General features: G+C 49.7%; 8 protein-coding genes across 8 annotated transcripts; 4 read left to right on the forward strand and 4 right to left on the reverse strand.

Annotated features, from left to right (window-relative positions):
* Positions 1–1,160: 1,160 nt before the first annotated feature.
* On the forward strand, positions 1,161–2,703 carry PC9H_007113 (uncharacterized protein; the record flags this gene model as incomplete). The annotated part of the gene is made up of 9 exons (XM_036776648.1): positions 1,161–1,220; positions 1,298–1,363; positions 1,410–1,563; positions 1,628–1,744; positions 1,823–2,038; positions 2,098–2,231; positions 2,284–2,382; positions 2,437–2,512; positions 2,570–2,703. The coding sequence occupies 9 exons, from the start codon at positions 1,161–1,163 to the stop codon at positions 2,701–2,703; spliced, it is 1,056 nt and encodes a 351-aa protein (XP_036630268.1).
* A 184-nt stretch (positions 2,704–2,887) lies between these two features.
* Positions 2,888–4,036, reverse strand: PC9H_007114 (uncharacterized protein; the record flags this gene model as incomplete). The annotated part of the gene is made up of 5 exons (XM_036776649.1): positions 2,888–2,903; positions 2,961–3,052; positions 3,106–3,801; positions 3,860–3,961; positions 4,019–4,036. The coding sequence occupies 5 exons, from the start codon at positions 4,034–4,036 to the stop codon at positions 2,888–2,890; spliced, it is 924 nt and encodes a 307-aa protein (XP_036630269.1).
* A 764-nt stretch (positions 4,037–4,800) lies between these two features.
* PC9H_007115 (uncharacterized protein) lies at positions 4,801–5,323 on the forward strand (the record flags this gene model as incomplete). Its single annotated transcript, XM_036776650.1, has 2 exons — positions 4,801–5,189; positions 5,245–5,323. 2 exons carry the CDS (start codon positions 4,801–4,803, stop codon positions 5,321–5,323), a joined length of 468 nt encoding a protein of 155 aa, XP_036630270.1.
* Positions 5,324–8,766: 3,443 nt separating this feature from the next.
* On the forward strand, positions 8,767–9,907 carry PC9H_007116 (uncharacterized protein; the record flags this gene model as incomplete). The annotated part of the gene is made up of 6 exons (XM_036776651.1): positions 8,767–8,997; positions 9,051–9,075; positions 9,129–9,160; positions 9,221–9,291; positions 9,350–9,444; positions 9,498–9,907. 6 exons carry the CDS (start codon positions 8,767–8,769, stop codon positions 9,905–9,907), a joined length of 864 nt encoding a protein of 287 aa, XP_036630271.1.
* Positions 9,908–11,058: 1,151 nt separating this feature from the next.
* Positions 11,059–12,520, reverse strand: PC9H_007117 (uncharacterized protein; the record flags this gene model as incomplete). Its single annotated transcript, XM_036776652.1, has 2 exons — positions 11,059–12,421; positions 12,468–12,520. The coding sequence occupies 2 exons, from the start codon at positions 12,518–12,520 to the stop codon at positions 11,059–11,061; spliced, it is 1,416 nt and encodes a 471-aa protein (XP_036630272.1).
* A 157-nt stretch (positions 12,521–12,677) lies between these two features.
* On the forward strand, positions 12,678–13,843 carry PC9H_007118 (uncharacterized protein; the record flags this gene model as incomplete). The annotated part of the gene is made up of 3 exons (XM_036776653.1): positions 12,678–12,930; positions 12,986–13,655; positions 13,705–13,843. 3 exons carry the CDS (start codon positions 12,678–12,680, stop codon positions 13,841–13,843), a joined length of 1,062 nt encoding a protein of 353 aa, XP_036630273.1.
* Positions 13,844–14,722: 879 nt separating this feature from the next.
* On the reverse strand, positions 14,723–15,754 carry PC9H_007119 (uncharacterized protein; the record flags this gene model as incomplete). The annotated part of the gene is made up of 5 exons (XM_036776654.1): positions 14,723–14,918; positions 14,975–15,170; positions 15,219–15,320; positions 15,372–15,502; positions 15,555–15,754. The coding sequence occupies 5 exons, from the start codon at positions 15,752–15,754 to the stop codon at positions 14,723–14,725; spliced, it is 825 nt and encodes a 274-aa protein (XP_036630274.1).
* A 3,555-nt stretch (positions 15,755–19,309) lies between these two features.
* On the reverse strand, positions 19,310–19,647 carry PC9H_007120 (uncharacterized protein; the record flags this gene model as incomplete). Its single annotated transcript, XM_036776655.1, has 2 exons — positions 19,310–19,519; positions 19,597–19,647. 2 exons carry the CDS (start codon positions 19,645–19,647, stop codon positions 19,310–19,312), a joined length of 261 nt encoding a protein of 86 aa, XP_036630275.1.
* Between the last annotated feature and the right edge of the window lie 994 nt (positions 19,648–20,641).

The raw sequence follows: 20,641 nt of genomic DNA on the forward strand, positions 1-20,641 counted from the left end.
GACGGTCTAGGTACCTCGGTTCCTTGAGGTGAGGTCGGTGCTCCGCGCCCATGTTTGATAACCAGTACCTGGCCGTACTTCGGGCACTGGGTGCTCTGATAGCAAAATACGGAGGGGCCCGTATTTCTTTCTGGGGTCTATTACATTATCAACAGGATGGTAAGTTTAGGCGTTCCACCGCGCGACCACAAAGAAAAAAAGTACCTTCAACGATGGGCCTGGTCTCGGTCAATATTGATTGTGCAATTGTGCACAGGCAGCTTGAAACTTGACTACTTGGGTTTCACCACCAATTCGTCCTGTTGGCAGAATAATGGGCGCTTACACTGGAAATGCCGGGCTCAGCCGATAGTCATTTTGAGTATGAGGATACGTACTCGCAGAATATCCAAGGCTGATGTCGCGCTTCCATTGCTGACTGAACACTATCAAAACATGCTCTAAACAAAGAACGGTTTGACATACTCACGGCACCGAGGAGCGACAATGCCGCCGGAAAGTCTAGGCCTTTGCGGGCACAATGAACACAAGAAGTGATCGATTTCACGATCGACGGTCGTCATATTGTCGTTGACAACAGGTGGGCGCCGCGGTGAACGAAATATACCAACTACAAATGATGTGAGCAAGAAAACTACGCTTAGAAAATGAGCGCCATTTGTCTTTTATGAAGCAAAGGTACCAGGACAGACCTTTCTGGAAAAACCTGCCCAGCCTTAAATGGTATTGCCAGTGATAAAAAGGCCGCTCATACGCACTGGATCCTGGATTTGTTTGAAAATAAGCAGGTTCTGACTTATTGCGTTGCATGGTCGGTGGACGTCAAGATAGGTTTACGCTTTGGATTCCAGCATCGCGGCGCATCGAGACTTCGAGATGAAATTCCTGTAGTATTCGAGCAGGACATAGTCTACTGGTACGATGTTGTCTGAAATTTGAAAAAAGATTCCAGATTTCGACTCACTTGCGTGATGTTTCATCATGTAGGACCCTTGAGTGTGAACTCAACTCACTATCTGGGACCTGGCGAGGGCTCTGGTAAACACGTTCGTCGGTCTCTCTCCCCGACGCAGTATGGTGAAGACTTTGTCACGGCGAGTCTGAGAGTCTGCGAGAGGCCTCGAATGCGACGAGCTTGGAGGGGCGTAGCACACAGCCAAATGGCGGCCGACACCGGCGTAGAGGACGGTGCCGGTAATTACGAGGTTACCGGCATACCGGTAAGCGCTCAAGCGCTTAACATTGAAGCGCCAATCACATTCGTTGTTTGGCCGTGGGGATCTTATCTTATCTCTAGCCTTTGATCATGTCAACACACCTCCTCGTACCGCTGCATGTAAAATACATCCAAGGCCTGGGAGAGGTAGGTCTTCAATATCGAAGGAGCAACCATACTCACGAACCACAAGAGCAAAGATGATCTCGCATACCACCTGACGGCACATCTGCGACTCAACGCCATCTACTGGGGGCTGACTGCACTGAGCATTGTCAACCACCAGGATGCTTTGGATAGAGACGAGATGATTGAATTTGTTATGAGCTGTTGGGATGAAGAAGCAGGTATGCAAGTAACGTTTGGCCTACGAGCTTCGTGGAACCTAATCACCACGGACCGTCGTTTCAGGCGCATTTGGTGCCCACCCGAACCATGATGCACATATCCTCGCAACGCTTAGCGCAATCCAGATTCTCGTAATGCAGGATGCTTTGGATAGGCTGGACGTACCCAAAGTGGTTAAATGTACGAATATACACACCTTCTCACCGCTAGAAGAGAGGTGCCAGTTATACTTACGAACCACTGCTTCTCCTCTCGCAGTCATCCTCTCTCTTCAGCAACCATCCGGAGTTTTTGCGGGCGATTCCTTCGGTGAGATCGACACGCGATTCTCATATTGTGCCGTCAGCGCCCTGTCGCTTCTAGGCCGTCTCCACGAGCTTGACATTGAAAAGACAACGAACTATATCATTCAATGCAGAAACTTCGACGGCGGATTCGGTAGTTGTGTTGGAGCTGAAAGCCATGCTGGACAAGGTAACATAACTCTGGATGCTAGCGTCGTTTCGGGGAGAAATGAATTGCTTCGCTTTCAGTATGGGTTTGTGTTGCAGCGCTAGCCATAATGGACCGCCTCGATGTGGTCGATGTCCCAACATTAGCGTGGTGGCTAGCTGAGAGACAGTTGCCAAGCGGAGGTCTCAACGGTCGTCCGGAGAAGCTTCCCGATGTAAATCGCCATCTTACTCCCACTGCATGGTTCCCAATCTCAAGTTTCCCAGGTTTGCTACAGCCACTGGGCACTCTCTTCGTTGGCAATTCTGAAGAAGTTATCTTGGATTGATGCCGACAGGACAATTTCATTCATACTTTCCGCCCAGGTATGGGGATGCGCACTCTTCCTACTCGACTGTTACTGACTCAAGTATCTATAGGATAGCGAAGGAGGGGGCATAGCTGACCGTGCGGGGGATATGGTAGACGTATTTCACACCGTTTTCGGCATCGCGGGTATTCCTTACTTCTTTTCTCTGTTCCTTAATGGCTGTGAGGCTCACCACTGCCTAGGTCTATCACTGCTCGGATATCCCGACCTTCTTGACCTTGACCCTGTTTACTGCATGCCTGCGGCGACAATAGAGAAGATGGGACTTCGAAAGGATTGGCAAGCTCTGGAACGTCGCACGACATCGGAAAGTTGATCACACACGAAGCGTAGCGAAGAATATGGGCATGTAAACCAATTTAAATACATCACTGAGATTATATCAGAAGTTACTTGCTAATGCGAACGATGCTTTTGTATGTCAAGGCAAAAAGAGCGAGAGAAAGCGACAAACAAAACTAGAGACAAGAAACATCCATGGAAATGGAGCTGACATGAGATTACCACTCGAATTCACTGATGATCCGAAGCTGGTGTTAGTGAAACACGATGCCACATTATGAAAGCACGAACCCAGTGCAACGAGCAAATAGGTAATCTTTCCCATTGATGTGAATCATGCCGTCCTTTAAGATGCACTTCCACTTATTCTTGACACGAGCCACCTTCCCCGCAACGAGTCAGACCTACGGAGTGATCGATAGGAAAAACTACTCACCTTATCGTATGTGCAAAACACGATATCGGTATCGCCAGCGGTGCCTTCATCGGCGTCATCCTCCCCTTCTGTATCTGAGTCATCCAAATCACTATTGATAGCCTCGGAATCGACTACTGAGTTCTGAGAGGTGGACGGCTGGGGCAATGAAGGGTGAGAAGAACGTGGAGCATATGATTGAGGAGGTGAGGGTGAGTCGTCAGATGAATCAGAAGGACCATCCGTTTGTGGTATTCGAGGAACAGCCGCAGGTTGGGCCGGATTGGCTGGCGGAGCAGGAGCATTGTAAGCTCGAGGAGCAGCAGTCGCCGATGGCTGAGCAGGAGCTTGAGGTTGCTGTTGACCCGGTGGCGGACCTGGCGGGAAAGAGAGCACGCTTTGATGTCCTCCGGGGTGCACAGCAGCCGGCCGAGCTCCATTAAGGGTGGGTCCTGGGAGAGGAGGAAGCGCGTAATGAGAGGCTACTCCTTGAGGCCCTCCCAAAATATACCGGCTGTCTACTGGCTCGGCCTTGACCTGGGGCGCTTGGCCGTTTTGAGCGGGCATGGGCGCGTATGGATTGTGCGCGCTGTAGTGGGGGTGGGCTTGCTGAATCATGTGTACATGATGCGTAGCGGGCGCATACTGCTGAGTGGGTGGCGGCGGGGCGCTCTCAAACTCGGCGACATGCGATTCTATAACCTTTTTCTCCCATTTCTATGATAGAGTGGCACATAGGCAAGCCCTCATGGGTACTTGAGTGACGAGCACTTACATGCTGCAGTTCAGCCAGAACGTCCTCTGAAACGCCGAACTCTTCGAACTCGTTCTTAATGTTGAGGATAACATCGTCTATCACCGCACGATAGATGGCAGGCTCAATTCAAGTGTTACCTGGCTGGACGGCTACCAACAATGGGGGTGAGTAGCTCACCACAATCTTATTCGACATCTCCACCGACTATCACTTGTATCTGTCGGTCGTTGGACACAGCGGACAACGTAGGTTGGACACTGGGGGCGGACCTGGGGAGTGGGCGGGAAGCAAGGGTGGGGGCTTTTATACTTGATGCCAATCCCTCCGTAAGACCAATATTCAGACTCCGAAACGGGTACTTGGTATCATTTCCCACGCACTGACCATGCTTCACCACTGCAGTGAACGACGTCAAGAGCCTCGAGGCTTGGTCGTGGTGAGTGGCGAACTTCGGAATTTTACCGCCTCTGTATCCATTGATTTCGTCATTAAGACGATGTGGTGATCAGTATATCGCCACAGGTTCCTTTGTGTCCTTGCAATGCGTGTACTCGCTGAGGCGAAGAGAGGCGACTGCTGCTAGAGAAGGGCCTCTGCAAGAGAATCTCTGCCGCTGTTAGCCTCGGTGCCTTGGAGGAAGAGGCACCAGCACTCCAAGGCCAATGCACCAGCAACGTTGCGCGCAGGCACTGAAAGCTCCACATGCGTCAAGGCTGTACGCCTGGTCGTACCCACCAAAAGGATGACATTGGCGTCATCTTTCCCTACATGATGCAGGAATGTTCACGACGCGCTCCACTTGGGAAAACATATAAATATCTGACGGACAAAGGACCTTGAAACATCCAAATATCGCTTTTCCAACCGAGCCCGAATAATTTAGTCTACACGCTCTAGTGATCATCTTCCACTATGCATTTTGCACACCTTTTCTGACGAACATCTCATAGAGCCGCACAATGCCACTATTCGGTTCAAGCAACAACTACTCGCAGTCTCGTCGTAGCGAATCGCCCAAACGGAAAGGCAGTATCTTTTCCAGTCGGCAATCTGACTCGCATTCGAATTCCCCCGACCGCTCCCGGAATCACAACAGCAACGGTGGAATATTCAGCCGTCGCCGCTCGTCGTCATCGGATTCATCATCGAGGCGCTCTTCTCCGAGAAATGGAGGCAGTTTCTTTGGTGGAGGAAGCAAGCAAGACCCCACCATCAAATCTGCGCGTCAGAAAGTGTCAGATGCTGAAGCAGCTGAGAGAGACGCCGACCGCGCATTGGTGCAAGCCAGGATTAGCGTGAAGGAAGCCAGAGAACATGTCAAAGTCCTGGAGAAGGAAGCCGAGGAAGAGTGTGTATTCTTTGCGATGTAGTTTGACACATGCTGATTTTTGTTTTATATTTAGCACGAGGCGTGCAAAGGCGAAGCAAGCAGAGGCAAAAGTTGTCAGTAAATCTGCTCGGGCCCTCGGGAAATTCAGTTAGACATGCCTTTCTTGCTACACACTCACCTACTTTCCCTTTCGCACCACTGCTCAGTCTGTATTTCCGTCATTTCTTGCATCACTAGCGGGTCAATCCAGTCTCCTAAGAAAGACAACACTTGTGAGCGATTTCCGAGGATTGCCTCTGCCCACCTAAACTCGATGTGTGAGAAGCAATATATATGTACGGAAACCAGCGGCCGGATACCCAACTACCCGTGACAGCGCGAGGAATCAGGTCCATGGATCGTGAGGGTTAAGCGACAAGTGTTGCAGGCAAGGTTCGGAGACAGGCATGATATCATCGTTTTTGCTTCGCGTTGTGACTAAGGTCGCCGTGTGGGTACTTCACGATCCGATATCCCTGCGTGGGTCGACCGGATTGGGAGGACACATCACTGTGCGGCTAGGAACTGCTGCGAATGACGGCATTCAAATCAGAGAGTGTGTGTACTCACCGGCGGAGAAGGCAGTGAAGAAAGACATCCCACTGAAATGGTTTGTCTTGAATCTGCGAAGAAATCCTGAATAGGGCAATGGGGCAGGTGGCTTAGCATGGCTAATCTATTTTCGGGTGAACATGCCCATGAAAAAGCGGGCTCTGGTCGGTGTATTTGGTTGGAAACGCAATCCGAATCAGCGAATCATCCGTGCACAGACGAAGATGAGTTTGGACCGTTATCGCCACATGTACTGCTCCACTCTTGCCAACTTATGTTTAACACACGATATTGGGCATTTGATATTGACTATCGCGATTCCTAACAGCGAATCAAATGAGCTAGAAGTCAACCGACCATTATGCCATTTTAGCTCTCAACTTGGGTAAGTGGCGTAGGCCTGTGGGGGAGTAATCGACTCCAGAGTGACGTTTGGAGCCCTTCTGAAGAGGATTAACAACATTGGGCAAAGCTGAAAGTCGATTTTCGGGATGCATGCTAATCTACAAGAAGCTTGCCGGCGGCCGACCAGTGTCGAAATCGATCATTTCAGATAAGACACGATAGAAAGAAGTTCTGTCATTTCCAGGAGCTGGGATCCTTGAGCCATGAGTAGGAGACTTTGGGTCTTCTGCACGCATCATACGTCCGGTACGCAAGATGTTCGTGGAGTATTGCACCCGCTGGAAAACGGTGTCAGGGAGCATAAACGTAAATGCTAGCGACCATAAGGCCTAGCGACTGAACTTACCCCTTGTAGACAATTGCGGTCACATCGCCGAAAGCGATGAATCATCTTTCGCCACCCGACTTGCCGCGAGCCGCTATTCAACTTCGACAGTGACCTCTGCCAGCAATCAAAAGTCAAAACTGTGGAGGCGAGCATCGCACCTTGTCAAGATTCAGTGCCAAGATCCAGCTAGACAGAAGGAGATTTACGACTCGAGTTTCTATCGATTTCCATCACCGGATTCACCGCTGCTAACGACAAAGAGCTATTAGTAGTACTCGACAAAAGCAGTGATAACCATGATCACTTGACAGTCACTAGGCCAACACTGGGTTGAGCCTGAGAGTTTGAAGCGTAGCGCAAGTTTTTTACGATCTCGAGGGCAGGAGAACGAGCATCGGAGATACGCCATGAGTACCTCCTGTGAAACCGTCGGCTGAGCAGTAACGGCGGGCCCGCCGCAATGAGGTGCATCCAATGAAACTTGGAAGGGAATGAACCTGTTTGTAGCCTCCTCATTGGTCGGGCCGCTGTCGCAAACAGACGCATACAAAGCTTGTCTCGCCGCGGTGCTTGAAACCGCGGAAGCACGCACCACTAACGACTTGGTTCTTCTAGGAATCTGCGGTATTTGCCTCGAGTGTGTGATGATTTCCTACGCACATACGCCGGCCCTTCTCGCGGGAACCCGGGGCCATATTGTTTTTCCTGTGGAGGCTTCCTTCTGAGCTTCCTGAAGTCAGAAGAAGTCGCCTCAGATCCTCCGTCGAGGCACAGTTCCCTGCTACAAATCTACAATCCCGCCGGGTATTTCGCTAAACGGTGCGAATTCTCGCGGACTATCTCTGCGAAAAGCTGATGCGCTTCACATATGCAGGGAGACAGCCGGTTAGGGCCCCGATCTGGCGGTACATACACATTGTGCGCGAGACGCGCTTGGTAATTGATAGATAACTTAGGTAGGCTGTGGCCATCCGAGTTCATTCTATTGATCTATCACAAGTCCATAAATTCAAGATGCTGCCTAATTTCCGAAGCGGAAATGGGCGCTTAGGGTTCCGCGAACATTGGCATTCAATCTTGTAATGTAACATTTCATATACCCATGGTATTATTACTAAACGTCACTCACCATCGTACCAGTAGGATCGCGCCCAACTTCCTCATGCTACTGCTGTGGCCAACGATTTCCAGAAGCTCTGTTCGGTTCCGTCATCAAAGCAAGATCACAAGGTATGTATGTCGTTTTCCCATATCCATTGTCCTGACATCATAGCTACAAATCCTCCAGCTGCTTGCGTATCCCCGTTGCTCAGGCCCTGACTTTTACTCCCAACACAAAAAGGCATAGCACTTGTCTATGCTGATCTCATTCTCTTGCGAAGACCGAAGACATGTCCGCGGAGCTCCCCACGAAATATATGTGTACAGCCGTGTACAGCGGTGTGAGTGCAGGGCATGTGGTCTGCAGTGAAAATAGGTATCGAACTTAGAAGTTTGAGGCAATGTCAGACCTGGGTGATATGTAAAAGCTGACAGGTTCATTTCAATAAGCCTCTCGACGGGCGAATTCCGAACGAACCGTTAGTTTCGTAAGTCTCGTTATCCCGAGCTGTGGGTCTTCTATTGCCAAAGTTCTGAATCTGCTTCCCTCAATAGTGGCGCCCACGACCAAGGAAGGTAATCCACAGCACTGATGAGAATATATCGATTGAATCGCCTGACAATGTATCGAATTAGGTTGTGTACGAGATTCGACATGCAACTCGCCTTCTTTTACACAACTTCTGCGAATGTGATCGGCTTTCTGCATTACAGCGACGTGGCAATCACCGAACATGCTGGTTAAGCTGCGAAGCTGAAGCTCTGAAGGGACGGTCAGTTAGAACTCTCGATCTCCAGCAAACTTTGCAGAAGTCCCCATGGATCTGTCTGCTAAGTGATTGTTGGGACCGCAGATATCAAGACCGCTAACATTCGCAATCGGCCATCTTCTGTGAAGGTATCGTTCCCTAAAAGTCTATCTATGACAACGCCCTCCCGAGGCTAGCTATCAAACTTGTCACATCATGACAGAAATCCCCATCAAGGTTTGATTGGTCACTGAGACCTGCTCAACGGATGCTTTCCCTGCTGTGATTTCCTGATAAAGAAGTGAATGGAATGCATTTGTTTCCGCTTGGATCTGTGCCTTAGCAGATCGGTCGGGAACGCTTAAATACTTTCTTCATTCGCACCGTTATCCAGCGATAGTTACCCCCAATGCATCCTTACATGCACTCACCCACCCGTGCCCCCCATGAATCGGCTGTCTCCCTCCAACGTGCTACCTGCACAGGTATTCGCGTTCGTTCGCCCGCCGATGCTCGGGTCATTTTCCACTCCGTTTATCTCAACATCCTCCCCATCGTCACCCGCCGACTCGACACTGAAGAAAGAAACACTATTACACCTGGTTCGGTGTATGTGTGGGAGGAAAGAGGCCCCCATGCGGAAGCGACTGGTGTAAGTGCTCAAGTTCTTCAGAGGCATCTGCATGCCAACGAATGTTACCTCAGTTAGGGATAGAAAGATGGACAGATGGTACGTCGCGTCTGCGAAGCTTGTGAGGTGCCAAACCCTGACTCGTTGTGAAGGAATACGATGGGGCCCATCAAGAGTCCGCGATGTAAATTCACGCTAATAATATCACCGACCCAACCTAACTCATGGGTATCCTTTCCAACAGGGTTTTCTCTTTTACCACGAGAAAGAAACACGACACATCGATGCCGAGAACATATACGGCGCAACCCCAATGTCAGTCGAAGTGCACATCCAGGATGATCTGATCCCAACTGTGTATCTCTCCCTCTAGATCACAAATGCGACACGAACCTAGTCGCGGGCTGATAAAGCAAACCTACTCCGTTTACGTCGATACAACAAGCGGGAGAAAGAAGTGGCATCTCAGTGAGTTTCTCGAAACACGCTCTTCGATCTAAGCCTAGCTAACGCTAGCGTAGTCGCTTACTTCACTGAAGAATCGCTGGAGTACTTGCGGACTGTGAATGACTTACCCCATCTCGCATCATTACTTGTACCTCAAGGAAGGTACAAGAGCGCACGCACAGCTAAAGGAAGAATCCGCGACCAGGTCGAGGACGACTATACACCTTCATCAGGATCACAGCTTCCACCTATCAATTCACCAATATCAGACACACAGGAGAAGATTTTCACCGATGCCAGAAGACCGTCCTTACCTCACCCGAGAAACGAATATCCTCGTGTCGTGTCGGAGCGACAATCGCCGCCGACTCCTTCTACTCCAAAAGATCTGGCGCCTCTGGCATACCTTGAGAACATTGCTCCTCGGCCTCGACACCCTGTCGATGAGAAGCTCCTGATGATGTTCATTCCGAATCTACATTAGTTCTTGAGACATATTGAGCAGATACTGAACATACACGCAGTATTTCTTCATGGACCAAGTTGTAATACCTCTACTGTACTTTTCATTGTATTTCGCGGACATTTTGGGAGTACCTTTGGGCATTTCGTATCGAGAATCAGTAGCTACAATGGTCATAATTGTCAAATGGAGAAGCCACTCCACATGAGAGAACGATAGACTGACCTATGTTTGTATGTACCTCGAAAATTGTGATGCAATGTGTCCAAGTGAGGCTTAGACGGCTGTCAAAGCTTGACGGATCGCCGAATGTATTCAGGCACGAAGATGAGATTGCCCGCCCATTGCAGGAAACAATATGGTTTTCTGAGAAGCTGAAGTACGCGGCGTTAACATTGACGGTCTTGTTGGTACAGATATACTATTCTGACTGAACGCACCTGAGGGCTGTGTGGCTTAGAAGCAAGGGACCGGTACAAGCCGGTGCAATAAATCTCGGCATGCAGAGAGAATCGCATTGTTTGACGTTTCTAGGAGTGAGCAGACAGAAGAGACCAAGAAAAGACTCAAGTTCATGTGGTGACGAAGACGCCGAACAATGTCATCGATAATGCTGGCAACGCAGGGCCGGAAGCAACTTCAGACTTAGGGGAGGGTCCGGAATCTTTTAATTCAATCCGGGTCTATAATGCATAATGAAACGGACTAGACATGTCAGCCTAGTCTCGCTTGTCATTAGATGCACCATCCATTACGAACCCTTAATAGCCATTGGGTATTAATGCCGTACAGCAGAAGACTTGCGAGATTACCGGTACCCAACCGGTGCCTACAAGCCAGAATGAACTTTGAGTGATAAGCGCAGAAGGAACCGGAAAATACCATACCCGGCAACTTTAGCTTGCATATCGCAACTTTCTTTGACCCATCCGTCTGTCCTGGTTCAACTGAATCAGTCTTCGACTTCCACCGTCCACGCTGGGACATGATCACGGTTGATACCACACAAAACCCGAAAGGAATTAATAAGGAGATCTTATCGTATAACATTACATGCGGTTGATGTGGATGTTAAAGGAGTACTGGGCCATACTGACAACCTAGGTTAGCAGATAAATATAAGTCATAACTAGAAAGGGGCAACTCTCACCACGAGGACTGTGAACCAAGTCTCAATGTAAGTTTGTCCCAGCGAGGGCGACTTCCATTTGTATGCCGGGCGATTCTTCAGGCTCGGGCTCAGTGTACAAATATACAACGCCTTCCCCATCCTGAAGATCGATCCCTTGGTCTTCAAATCTTTCCGCCCACCAGATGAATATGTCCTTCATGAGCGAATCTCCACACGAATCGACTAAGAATCCTATGGTCCGGACAATCTCTAGCTTCGGGTACAGTTCGCGGCTTATTGACATCAGGTGGGTCTTTGTGGAAGATGCCTTGTTTGGATACATGTAGTCGCCTTTGATCCCCCGTATCCCAATACGTCGAAGATTCGGGTGAACATGTTGCGCGCATTGGGGCGAGGACTGCGGGAAGGTCAACGAGTGGAGGTTCGGACACACCCCGGGTTGGAGAAATAGACTTGGATCGAGTTGGGCTTGACCTTCATCAGATTGCTCACTAGGGTTCACCGGGGGTAAGATATCTACAGACGTGAGCGTCTTGCCGAGGTTCGTGAGCATCTTCGTGAGCCCTTGGGAGAATCCCACCAGACCGTTGCCCCGCGACGACAATACTTCAATGACTAGGTTCTCGACAGTGGGTAACACAAGGACAGAGGCCACGGTTACGGATCTCTCCCGGGAGGAAATAATGAGAGTCTTCATTCGTGGAAGACTTGGTAGGTCGGACCGTGGCTTGAAGACTGATTCATCATTTCCGTAGAAATTGCGTAAATCAAGGATACGCAACGACGAAAAAGAGCACAAGAATGTGGGGGTTGATGCAGCTTGCGGCACTTTGTCGTCGCTCCATCGCAAGCCCTTTAGAGAAGGGCCGTATAGCTTGATTATCGCGTCGAGGAATTCATTTGGCAACGGTACATCCCAATGCCCGGTGAGGTGGTTTAAGTTGGGACATAGTTTCATAATCTCGAAGATCACTCGAAGATAGTCGAATGTTCCGCGACCATGGCTGAATATTTCCAGATGTCGCGTCCATTGCCCGTATCTATAGCCCAGATGCGCGAAGCCGGTTTCGCAGCTGTTTCGCAACACATGAAACACCAGTTTGGCGCGTCGTAAGCTTGGAATAGAGATGTGTTCAAACAGGAGACGCAGCGCAATTCTACGCCAGGATTTGCAGACAAGGACGAGAGCATTTTTTGTTCTCATGGTAAGATAAGGGGTATTGGCTGCCATCGCGTTGGTGGATATACGCGCCGGTGTGAAAGCGGGGAGCGGAGCTATGGTCTTGGAATGATGAAGATATGTGGCGAACTCGAAGATCTCGAGCCATATCTCGTCGGGAAGGAGCGGGAGTGTCTGTGCTTGCTGACGCGTCGGAAGCAACGATAGCTGAAATGTCGCACATCTACGGCGCTAGTGAGTGGCACAGTCATGCAAGTGAGACGACCTACTTGTGGAAAGGAAACAAAAAATTGAACGACCGTCGCGCTAAAGATGATTGCATTGCTCGTCGTGGTAGAAAGACAACAGTACCAGAAGGAGCGTCGAATTTCCGAGTCAGTCGTCAAATATGAGTCACGTGATGGATGCGTCAAGCAGAACCAAACAAGCCGCGCCTAGCTGCGTCGGCATCCCGATTTCAGCGTTCAACGCCAACCATAATGTACACACTCGCTTTCACGTTGTTGGTGTCGGGGCTGCAGCTGGCGAGGGCATCTACCCTTTACCTTAGCCCCGCAGCCTCAATTCCCCAGTCAGATTTCACTCCTCAAGATACAAGTTTCATTCTTTCGCGTCATTTTGGACTCGAATATTTCGAAGTGCAGCCCAAAGACTTGCCCGAGGAGGAGTTGTTTGTTGGGCAGGGTCTCAAGAATGGCCTTTTGCTGACGAGCAGCAATGAGGACGCGAATGGTACGTCTCATTCTGTGTCATCTATTTGCTCAGAAGTCAACCCGTATTCCGACAGTGATTCTGCCTTCGTCACTGCAAGAAACTTTACAATATAATTCACCGCTAATTGACAACCCACGACCAATCATTACCACTTTCGCACATCGCGCCAGGCACTCTTTCTCGTCGGTCTTCGTTGGTCTGGAAGATACATATGTGGTAGGGGACTCGACGCAGGAATTCGTTGATACCATCCGTTCCTTGGCAAAATTCCTCCGAGAGACCGAGAGACCTGCATTCGCTGCCCTTGATGCCTCGCCTCTTACGGAGATTCGTAACAAATATGGACCACAGAGCGAGCAGTACACCATCACCCTTCTCGAGCTGCGGTCGCTCGTGAATGTTGCTATGACCTTGTCGGACACCCTTAACTTCGCCTATTTGACGTACTCTACTCACGTCCGAGACAAACGCGCCGCCGAGCCTCAGCAGACCCAATCTCCCTTACCCTCCGATCGCCCTGCCCCTCAGCAACCGATTGGCTCTATTTCTACCTGCTTTACTACCGCCGACGCTTGCACCAATGGCACTTCGTCTTGCTCTGGTCGGGGACAATGTGTCGAGGCGAAAAAGGCCGGAAGAAGTTGTTTCGTATGCACCTGTGGGGTTACCAAGACTGGCTCGGGTGCCAAAACAAAGACGGATGTGTGGGTTGGGGAAAGCTGCGAACGGAAAGATGTCAGCGGGTATGTTTTGTAAGAAATCTTACGATATACCGTGGCTCATCACCAGCAGGCCATTTGTTCTCCTGACAGGTACCGTCGTGCTAGTAATTCTACTGGTAGTAGGTTCCGTGGGGCTCCTGTACAGCGTCGGCGACCAAGAGCTACCGAGTGTGCTCATGGGTAGTGCAGTGAATGCAAAGCGAGACTAGGCTGATTTGTTTAGTCTTGTTCGTTTGACCATCTATGCAATCCAGCCCCATGATTTCAGTACCTTGAAAATCGAACTATTGACCGCGCCGCATAGCAACCTCCTAGGGGATACTCCCTCAATGTGGTGCATCAGATCTCGTCCTGTTGAAATGCGACTATCTGATTAATGATACGAGAACAGCGCGGTTAGGAACATTACATGTGGTGAGGCAGCTTCATCACCCAACTTTAATCATTTGTACTTATTCGTAGTATCAGCATCAATATAGATTCGAGGACTGTTAGCCTGTCGGTCCGATCATTGAGCGGACAACTGTGTGCCTGTGGGGAATGTCAGGCTTCGGCACTTCCTTGCGCCACAATAATTGAATCCATGAGCTTAACTTCGGGTTAGTCTATTCCCGTTTGTGACCCATCCTAATCTATTGTATATGGTGCGATGCTGATGGCGCCCTACTGCCGCATGGCATGCAACGGACTATCAAATACTCAGTTCACCCATGCAGACGAGAACCCACTCGGACGGGGGTCTACATTGATCTTCCATTCAAAGTCTGCTCATTATCCGCGAATAGTGATTTGTTGGAGTCCGTGGTTGACGCGTTGACACTCCAACAGAGGACCGGGTGCTGAACAGCAACGTGCTATACATCGTTTTGCCTCTGCTTCAACAACGAATGTTCCGGCCGTATACGTCTGGAATTAGAATCAGATACTATGGAAAACTTCTGTTCGGCTGAAGATGTCTATTGGACGCAGAAACCCTAATTTTTCTGGTCTGAAGTTCGTCGTCATCGCTTTTATACTTCTTCATTAACGGGCTTGTACAGGGTAATATGGTACATATAGGGAATAAATAACCCCGCGCTGAATCCATCTCACTTTCTAGATGAGCTCGATACGTGCACCTGAGACATGGCTTTCTGGAGCTGCGACGCATTTATCTCCTGTTGCACGTACTTGTCGAACTGCTGAGCGGCATTTGCGAAGTCCCGGGCTAGCCGAATATTTTCTGGGAATACAGACAAAGGATATATGACGAAACGTTCCAACATCATTAGCTGGTCTTTGAGCCTGAGTGGGTCAAGGTCAGTCCTTGCGGTAATCATCCGCTGGATAATTGTCCTTACTCCGTTGACTCTGAATCTAATCGATCTTTCAAGTCTTGGGGGACGTCGGCGGTCTTGATGTCTTCAAGGAACTTGGCGACGTATCTGTTCCCAAGTTCCAAATTCGTTCGCAACGGTTGTTTGTGTAACAGTGAAATCATAAGGTCACCAGGCATCTCGAGACGATATGCAACCCCGGCGCTGCCGTCGTCGCCGGCTGGAAGGTGTCAGCACAATCTTGTCTCGTTGGACATTGGACACTGACACAATGAATCATCTTCAGAGCTCTTCGATTGGCCCCGATGCGATATTCCCTTCCCTTCGGGAGCCGAAACTTCTTCGTCTTCCGGGGGCTCGAGTTCAGCCACTTCATGACATTGTTTAGTGCTAGCGATGACAATGTACATGATGCATTTACCTCTGCAATGCCCTGCCTTCTCGGCAGCCTCCATTTCCTCGAAACACACGTTCGCTGCCTTGACTAATGGTGTTTCTTCTGAAAGGGTTTCCTCCGCTTCCAAGAGCAGCAACAGATGGATTGAAGCAACTCTATACGGAATCAGTATCGAGTGATTGCCAAGTGTGACAAGCGCTCCCTCACTTGTTGAAATCAGCTAACATGGCATGCTTCTCCTCCGCTGGGATTTCGTCTTCAGCAAGCGCTTCAGCGATAGCGATGGCCAGTGACTCCCGGTGTTCGGTAAGTAGTCTGTGTCGATTCTCGTAATCTTCCCGTTCATCAGCGGGGATGACGGGTACGATGCGTTGCCTTGGCATGAATACTGATTTCAAGTAGTTCATAGTAGGAAGACGAGTCGAGGAAGTGTGTGTGCGGACGATGCCCCACCCCCTCTTGCGGCTCTTATGGAAGATACGAATAGTGTGCGGGTAGTCATCGAGACGTTCTGTCTATTGTCTGTAACTGGGGCTCGTTCTTGTCCTCCAGTTACGTTAGAGGTCCACAGCCTTTTAATGAAAGAACAATGGAGAGAGGCCTGGCTTACTTGTTGTACTCGTGCCCACATACGCCCACACTCGCTTACTTGAACGAAGTCACCCGAAGAACTATTGGAATATCGATATAATATGCACATTGTGATGAGTGGGCACTGGCGCTGAGGCGCTGAGGCGCTAATGCACTGTCTACCAGTATTTTGCCACCGTTGTCCCACGAGCAGAACAATAATTCTGTTGACTGTGGGAGTTTGAAACTACGAGTAAGCTACAATCAAAGTGTGGCGCTGCGAAATGCTCTCGTCGTTGTTAAACTCGTAAAGTCACTAACGAATATGCTGTCCAGAACTAGCGTAGGAGATCATCAAGTCCACAAATCGGGGTGGGGGTGGCGCACTTCGAAGGGGAGGGTTATGTTTTGAACCGCAGTTCCATTGAACGTGACGGCTCTCGAAGTCTAAGCGTCAGTCGGCTGGGATGGGAAACCTGAAAGTATCGTTTGTCGATGTGACGCCAACGCCTCCGAAGTCAGTCCGCCTAATATTTGACAGTCCACCCGGCATCCCTCACTTCGTCTGGTCGGCGATAGAGTAGTCTCTGTTTCATTGGTTATAACTCCGTTAGCCCTTCGTCGTCTGGACAGTAGCTCCCTCACCTTTGCACCGAGTATCGCCGTCAACAGAGGAATCCATCCCTATGGCCTACCAACCGAAGATTCGACGTGTTTGCCGCTTCTAATTAGTGGATCGGTTGAGCCTATGCTCAAAGACATTCTCCTATGCGGTCTGATCACCCTCCACTGCATCAAACGAAACCAATCCAATAGACAGCTTGTGCTGCGCTTGCATCTGGATTGAAATACCTCAAAGTCTTTTCGTATGTAAGCCAGTGCCCTCTTTACCATCCCCTTTATCCGAGTATCCCTTAGGACTCCATACACTGAGTATTGCGGCTGATTCCGCTGCTATCTTCTGGACCACAAAATACAGCTCTTCCAACTCCATCGAATGCGATGAATAATTTGAGGTGAGATTTGTCAAGGCATTGAAGATATTTGAATATTGAGAGGCCACAAGGAAGAACCTAGACCGCGAACCCAAGCAGATCGAAGACGGATCAGTAACTGAATGGGAGCGGTGGACGATCATGGCACTGAGCTGGAGGGCCAGTGACCGGTAGCGACGTTGCAACCGTTGCATGGGAACCTCATAATTAGAGCTACTAGCGCTCGGATGCATGTACTTCCAGGAGCCTTCTATCCCAATGACATAGGCTATGCCTGAGACCATGGGAAATGCGTATGCCGGCGATCGGCGAAGACGGCGGAGCTAGTCGCTTTCATCTTACTGAGTCAGCTTCATCTCGTCGAGTATGCTCTTCAATTTCTTGCCTTTCTTTCTCCAAGGAAAGCTGGGCAGGTGTTTCGCAGAACCAATTCTGTAACACTCCAGATCCATTTCGAGAGTCGCTTCGTCGCTACAGTGTTGTAATTGTCTTGATTACTGTGGGAATTTGATCATCAGAGGGGAAAAGAGCATTCAGGCGTGTACTACGGCTCGTACCAGGGCCGTCGAATCAGTATATGAACCGTGCTAAGGGTTGAATATCGGGGCGTTAGATCATTATATGGAATGTTGTGTCCCAATACTGAGTGAGTCGACAGGAACCACCGAGAACCACGACAGCTAGTCAAGGTCGTAGTGTGAACGATACCGCAGATGTGAATTGTGTTCCTCTGTGGTGAACGTAATTAGCGCCCCAGCGACTTCGTGGTTGTTTGTGGCAATGGGGGTGTGGCCCGGGGAATCACCTAGAATATTTCGAGGGGCGGGGGCTAGAGGCTGATGTGAGACCTAGTTGATGAAGTATAAGCGCATCAGCCCGCGCTTAGATCGCCCGAGGGACTGACCCTCCAATCGATGTAGAATTTACATCTCCACAGACGAGGAGGTAGATAGGCAGAATTTCAAAGTCAGCGAGCGGTCAGTTAGCACAGCCACACGCAGGGGCTTTCGTTCCGCTTTATGCACCAGTTTATCTGAAAGATGGTGGCGAAGATGGAGGTGTAAGTACCAGTTTCTCGTTATTAGAGGTCTCTAAATGCTAACCAGTTATCTACTCAAGCTAATGTAAGAAGCCTACTGAGGCGAATAACATTCCATACTAAATGTGACATTACCAACTTGTGCTTCTGCCCATCTGCAGTGCTACAGTCACATACGGGTGTACTCGGCGTAGGGAAACTCCTGCTATATGGGACACAACCACCTCTCACTGAGGTCACTCTTAGCCCGATCCAGCGAATTCTACACTTCGAAGCGCCGGCGGTGTCAGTGCAACAACGCCACCGCTCAGTGCACAAGCTCGCCAACATCCACCTAGTCCAAAAAAAGAGAGTATTGCACGGTTGATACCATGGCCAATCTCTTGGGCTTGTTATGGCCGAACATTGGCTCACCTCCATCCTCCTATTTGCCCAGATATGCTATACAGATCCCAAAGGTCAGGAGCATATTATATTTATAATTATTGGAAATCTTTGTTGCTGGTTGGGATAAGTCTCCCTTCCGTTAAGACATCGTTTGACGTAGCGTTCTGGAACTGTGGCATTTGGTATCATTACCTTCACCGACCACCTAATGAAACTCAAGCTCAAGCTGTAGCGAAAGTCCAGGCTACTACTCCTTCGCACACCGAAGGCTACCGGGGTTGTCAATCGGTAGTAGTCGCTCTTTTTATATCTCAATCAGCCCGACGGGAGTACTGATTATCAATCTGCGCAGTTCGCAGGCTACAGTCCGCTTCGACAGCCTGGTGGTTACCAAGTCATCGTGGCATTGCGCGCAACACACATCAACTCGTGCCTCCAGATTAAATTAGCGATTGACGGGGAGGTACCCCAGAACGTGGCTTGCAAGGTGGCGAGCGCGAGGGAGGGGTGCATCGATGTCGTACGGCGGTGTTGATTTGGGTCGGGCGGGCGTTTCACCGCAGCATAGTATGCCTGACAATCGCGTTCTCTGTTTCCAATTTTCTGACAAAGGCAGCAGCAACCCCGCAAGCGAGAAGGTCACAAGAGTTTAGCACGTCTAGCGAGGTATGCTCTTATCTTCGGCATCGCGCTATGTAGGCAGGAGAACCCGCAGCATGGGATGGCGCCGCCATCTTGTGTAAATCAATACGAGTTCGTCGATACAGAATAAAGTTACACAGTAGGAGTGAAATAAGTGATTGGTCTGGTAAACTAGAATGCGCAGCGCAGGAGACCTCCTTGTATATCGAAGTCACCGTGAACAAGAAAATAAATAATCGCTGGGTCGTTGCGAAAGGATCGGATTACTGGAGGCCTTCTCGAAGTCAGCGAATGAATGATTCAACACGCAATCACTCACCTTGCTCTCCTTACATCTTTGTATCTCTGGCCCGCTTGTGAGGCAGTGAGAATTGCTTCCTCAGCAATATGTCTGCTTTCCGCCACCTCTCTTGGTTCTCGAGGGATTCCTTATTCCAAGCATCTGCAATCGCTTGAGCGGGTGAGATGAAGGTATTTTGTTTGGATATTTCTTTGGTGGAAGGATCGCGCGCCATTTGTGAGGGGTCCGAGGTCATGATCTAGCGAAAAGCAACAATGGCATACGCCTCAGAACATAGCAAGAAATGAGGTATATATGAGGTAAACAAGGGCGTACGGGTGTCGTGAGTGAATCATGAATGACCTTGCAGTTTATTTCCCCGTCCATTTTTATAGAGAAAACTCGCCCTTCGGGTGAGGGCTGATACTCGAGCTCGTGTTCATGCTACAGGACGAACTGGTAAGGGCCAACCATTCTCACCATCGAATGGAGAAGAACAAAGGGCGACCCATATCGGGAAGGTTGAAAGGAGACGTGCCGCGGAAACGATCGGAACCTGCCGTCCCCTCGGTCGAAGTATCCGTCAATAAATGCAGCCAAAGCGGGGAACGAGGACGCGGACAAGGTTATACAGAGGGAAAGTCGGCAGTGTGGGCCTTAGTCGAGGGAGGCCGTTACGTACCATGATTGAACGGAAAAGTGATGTGTGACCCGAGCCTCCACAGAAACATGAGCCACTGCTGTTTGATAACAACGTGTAAACCTCGTTCTGGGGACATGATAATGCGCAGAACCCAATACATATGGACGTTGCACACGCTTTGGGAACCATAACGTGACAGAAACGATGATATTCCAGTTGTCACGGATCACCGCCACAAGAAGTCCGCCAGTCTGTAGGCGCAGAGAAATCAGTGAAACATGTCGGTGCTGTTAATCAGGTATTATACATGCCCAATACTCTGATTTAGATACAACGAGAAGCAACAGTGACGCAAAAGAGGCCCATCGAGGCTGTGGTGTGCATCTCAAACACGCTGCGTAGGTGCGGCGGCTCTGATGTATTCTTTTCTTTGGCAGTGTGTGAGGCCGGCAGGAGGAATTTGGCCTGATGATAGCACTCACAGAGTTACTTCCACCGATACTGACTCAGCACTCGTATGGACCACCCTAGCAGTGGAGGAAAGCCGGAATAATGCCATACTTCCAGAAGGGTACTGAATAGGAGCTCAGATAGGGTTCGAGAATTCCAGTGACATTGGACCGACAACGTCGTCGCATTCTGATGAAAAAAGGCGCTAGTACTGGAAGCTAAAACTGTGACTGAGATGGTGGTGAGGAAAGCGGAATGGGTTCACGAATCGTACAGGGCTTTATATCC

This window comes from Pleurotus ostreatus (assembly GCF_014466165.1).
Source record: "Pleurotus ostreatus strain PC9 chromosome Unknown scaffold_5, whole genome shotgun sequence".
Lineage (NCBI taxonomy): Eukaryota > Fungi > Basidiomycota > Agaricomycetes > Agaricales > Pleurotaceae > Pleurotus > Pleurotus ostreatus.